This window comes from Oryx dammah, unplaced genomic scaffold (genome assembly GCF_014754425.2).
Source record: "Oryx dammah isolate SB20612 unplaced genomic scaffold, SCBI_Odam_1.1 HiC_scaffold_8, whole genome shotgun sequence".
Taxonomy (NCBI): domain Eukaryota; kingdom Metazoa; phylum Chordata; class Mammalia; order Artiodactyla; family Bovidae; genus Oryx; species Oryx dammah.
Genome location: NW_024070192.1, coordinates 12,433,449 through 12,438,317, shown reverse-complemented (window position 1 = coordinate 12,438,317; position 4,869 = coordinate 12,433,449). Strand labels below are relative to the sequence as shown.

General features: G+C 48.8%; 1 protein-coding gene across 1 annotated transcript; it reads right to left on the bottom strand.

Moving 5' to 3' along the window:
• Positions 1-1,969: 1,969 nt before the first annotated feature.
• On the bottom strand, positions 1,970-3,025 carry TEX19 (testis expressed 19). The gene has a single exon (XM_040244325.1). It carries the CDS (start codon positions 3,023-3,025, stop codon positions 1,970-1,972), a length of 1,056 nt encoding a protein of 351 aa, XP_040100259.1.
• Between the last annotated feature and the right edge of the window lie 1,844 nt (positions 3,026-4,869).

Sequence of the window (4,869 nt, the reverse complement as noted above, 5' to 3'; positions counted from 1 at the left end):
ACAGGGAAGCCTTGTTCTTTTTATGACTCAATAGTAACACCCCACTGTATGGCTAGATCACAGTTTGTTTATCCATTTGTCAGTTGATGAACTTTGGGTTGTTTCCACCTTTGGGCTATTATGAATAATGCTGCTAGAAGCATGCGGGTATATGTTTTTAAACTAGGAGTAGAATTGTTGGGTCATAGGGAAATTATATGTTTAATTTTTTTTAGGATACACCTGATCTTATTTCATCCTCACCATTACCTTGTGAATTGATGTTTTTCCCATTTTCAGATGAGAAGAGCTGAGCAACTAGCTGTAGCCTCTTGGCAAAGAGCTAGGGCTCTTGCTTGGGCGCTATTTCAGGGCTGCCTCCTCCTGACCTCAGCATCACCGCAGCTGGGTCATTTAAGAAAAATAGCCTGCCTCAAACAAGGGTTTGCTGGATCCATGAATAATAAATGGACTGTTTAACCTGGAGGGACAGAGAAAGGAGGGGATGAAGGCAAGACCACGCTCTTTACTTGGAAGAAGAGCCAGATGTACGTTCAAATACAGACTCCAAGTCGATAAATGCCTACAGAGTTATGAGATCGTGTTGAAGTGTTTTGAGTGGCTACTGTGTCAATGCCTTCCCTCCATCTAATTAGCATCAGATGTCTTCAAGACCTGCCTGGAGATTCACATCTGAAAGATATGAGAGAAAAAGACTGTTCCCAGATGTCAATGAAAGGATCTTACTGCTATGTTAATACCTAACATAGCAGCAACTCCCCAACTCCCACCCCTAGAGTGGACCCTTAGACTGGCATCTTTCACTGAAAGGGACATCTTTGAATGTCCCTCATTCAATGATGAATGTCATCTCATCTTTGAATCACTGGAGGCTCTGCCAACCAAAGACTCCCAGCAGAGGACTGTGGAACCCTCTAGATTGGTTGTTTATAAGGAAGAGAAGTTGCCAGTTAAGAGCTTCTTCCTGGCCCATAGCACTCTGCTGACAAGACCTCCAAAGCTTCCTTCTCCTGTAAGTCTGTGCAAAGCATGGAGAGGCTGATGCACATGGTCCCCCATTTCCCTCCCCTGTGTCATGAACATTATTAGCAATTTTTGTGCATGGTTCTACCTCTAGTTTTTGCTCATTTTTAAATATCAGGGGCACAAATTTAGATTGACTAAAATCTGCATTTGCTGACACAGTCTCATTGTTCAAAGTATGGCCCTTTGTTATTTTAAGCATGTGTGTATGTATTTGTTGTTTATAAATAATGTGATAAACACCTGTAAGCACTATGAGCCAAAAAACTGACCAGAATCCTCATCTGGCCTGTGCTGCTCCCCTCTCTGTCCCCTGCTCCCAGGGGACTTAAATCTGTAAAGGTGGCTTGACCAGGACACTGAGACCATAAGGACTAGCTGAGGATGAGTCAAGACAGGGCTTTGATGCACAACTCTTAATACTTTATTAAATTAAAAAAGAAAAAACAAGAACTAAACTGCATTAAAAGGCCAACATTTAAAACTGGGCCTTCTCTCACTACAGACCAGAATATCCAGTGCTACTGTGACATTCTGGAGCAGTCCTGTGGAGACCCAGAGACCATCTGGTGACCCTGTCACCCAAGACTGAGAGTATGTATCCCACCCACAGCATTTCTCTACAAGTCGCGGGCACAGCTCTGCACCCTGCTCTTCATGCCACATTCTACAGCAGTTGTTCACACCAGCACATCCTTGTTGGCTTCTTGCTCCTAACTCCATGATAGTTGGCTTCTCTCCTCAATACTGATATTTGTGTTGCTTCCTTGTTAGGCTACGGTAGGTCCCATTTCTTAACTTCTGGCCGCTCACCATTCTTCCTCCCCAGGCCCAAGTCCCCATCCATTGCTAATGGCTACCCTGGCTTCTGTGGAGTGGTCAGTCCTTCTAGCCTCTGATGTTCTGGGGAAGCCAGGACAATGGTGACCACATGGACCTCAGTCCCTCAGTTCTGGGGCCCTCGGTTGAGGGGCTGGAAATGTGGCAGCTCTCCCAGGGCCGAGGCTCCCACATCAGCCAGGTTCTCCCCAGGCTCTCTGGGCCCACTGGTGCCGGCATCCCCTCCTTGGGTGGAGGACTGTGGCCTAGAGGCTGAGTCCCCCTCCTCAGACTTCCTCTTGTCCCAGGGTGAATAAGAAAGGATGGTGAATCCCCTCTTAAGCAGGGCTGAATCCGCAGGGACCAGCTCTTCAATCTGCCCTGGAAGGGAGGATTCCAGAATGCTTAGCTTCCAGTGGTGCAGTTCCTGCTTCTGGGGTGCATCTTGGGGTCTCACCACCCATACCTCATCAGGCTCCAGCAGCAGTTTCCAACACTGGCCTGGGGTCATTCGGACCTTTCTTGGCTTCATCTTCTGGAGGTAGACAGCATCATAGCAGCCCACTAGGGAGAGGACCTGCAGGTCCAGTAAATAGGCTTCAGCCTCAAGAGGGTCCATGTCCTGGGTGGTGCCCAGCTCCAATACCATGGGCTCTCCTGGAGGCAAGTCCACTTTGAAAAACCCCTCCCATGGAACAGAGGGGCTTGGCCAGTGGGAACAGGTAGGGATTCCCCCAAATCTCCAGGGAAGACCCTGGGTCCAGTCAGCATCTTCAGCATCCAGGCCCAGGGGTGCCGCATCCTGAGGCTGCAGCTCAGTGGGCACAAAGTGATCATCTAGGTCCATGTCTTCTGACTCCACAGGGCCTGACTCCAGGGTGTCCAATCCCCAGCCCACAGACTCGCCCTGTGCAGGCTGCCATAGGCCCTGTGCCCAGTTTGGCCCCATCACTGGGGATGACCCTTGCTCAGACCCTGTCTCTGAGTTATCCATAAGTTCAGGATCCCAGTCTCCATCTTCCCAGTCTTCTGACTCTAGCTGCTGCTTAAGGTCCAGAAAGGCAGCCTTGTAACAAGCAAAGCAGATCCTTAGCTGGCTGCCATGTTGAAGCTGATACATCCAGGATGCATGGAGATAGGACATGCCCTCTGCCCCATACCGCTTGCTGACTGGAGGGCACATGGCCAAGCTGCCTGACTCCTGAAAGACAGGCAGCAGAAGCAGGACTAGCTGTGATTTTAGACAGTCTGGTCCACAGAAGGGGGCGCAGTGAAGAGCAAGGGTCAGGGAGGAGGGGCAAGAGAACAGAGAGGAGAAAGATGAGGATCACCAGAAGAATTTGGGGTGGCGATGGATGAACTGGGTCCCGATCCAACAGGGATCTGTAGAGGTTGGGAGGGAAGAAACTCTGGAATTAACTTCTGCTGATGCCAAGGCTCGGTCCTCTGGGAGCTGCAAAGAAAAGCAGTGAGGTTAGGGCGCCCCCAGCAGGCAGGTGGGAGCAAGTCACACAGGGAGGAGAACCTGACCACAGCTGACAAAACCTGAGGGAACCTCTCAGGACCTGACAGAACCAGAAAGAATCACTCAGAATCCGAGGGTCCTGTCAGAATCTGACTAAATCTGACAGAACCTGAGAGAATCGGTCAGAACCTGACCAAATCTGACCGAATCTGGCAAAACCTGAGGGAGCCTTTCAGAACCTGAGAGAGTCTATTAGACCCTAAGGAAACCTATCAGAACCTGAATCAGAGAGAATCAATCAAAACCTTAGGGTCCTGTCAGAGTTGCACCAAATCTGACAAAACCTGAGAGAACATGTCAGAACCTCAGAGAATCTGTCAGAACCAAAGGAAACTGTCAGGACCTGACAGAAATAGAATTGATCAGACACTGAGAGAATCTGTTAAAATCTGTCAGAAACTGAGGGAAACTGTGAGCACCTGAACAAATCTGACTGAATGTGACAGAACCTGACCAAGTCTGGCAAAACCTGTTGGAACCTGTGAGAATCTGTGAAAACCTGAGGGAAACTATCAGATCCTGACCAAATCTGACAAAACCTGATTGAAACTGACAGAATCTGAGAGAATTGGTCAGAACCTGAGGGAATCTATCAGAACCTAAGGAAATCTGTCAGAACCTGACAGAATTGGTCCGAACCTGAGGAATCCTGTCAGACCTGACCAAATCTGACAGAACCTGAGGGAACCTGACAGAACCAGAGAATCGGTCAGAACCTGAGGGTCCTGTCTGCTGCTGCTACTGCTGCTGCTAAGTCGCTTCAGTCGTGTCTGACTCTGTGCGACCCCACAGACAGCAGCCCACCAGGCTCCCCCATCCCTGGGATTCTCCAGGCAAGAACACTGGAGTGGGTTGTCATTTCCTTCTCCAATGCATGAAAGTGAAAAGTGAAAGTGAAGTCGCTCAGTCGTGTCTGACTCTTAGCAACCCCATGGACTGCAGCCCACCAGGCTCCTCCGTCCATGGGATTTTCCAAGCAAGAGTACTGGAGTGGGGTGCCATCCTGTCAGATCTTACCAAATCTGACAGAACCTTCCAGAGACTGACAAAACCTGAAGGAAAGTGTTGGAACCTGACAGAAAGTCAGAACCTGAGGGAGCTGGTCAGAAGATGACCAAATCTGATAATACCTGTTAGAACCTGTGAGAATCTGTGAGCACCTGAGGGAATCTATCAGAACCTGAACAAATCTGACAAAACCTGACAGAATCTGAAAGGATCAGTCAGAACCTTAGGGATCCTGTCAGACCTGACCAAATCTGTCCAATCTGACAGAACTTGACTAAATCTGGCAGAACCTGATGGAACCTGTCAGAACCTGACAGAACCAGAGAATCAGTCAGAACCTGAAGGTCCTGTCAGATCTTACCAAATCTGATAGAACCTGCCAGAGACTGACGAAACCTGAAGGAAAGTGTTGGAAACAGAGAATATCAGAACCTGAAGGAGCTGGTCAGAACCTGACCAAATCTGATAATACCTGTTAGAACCTGTGAGAATCT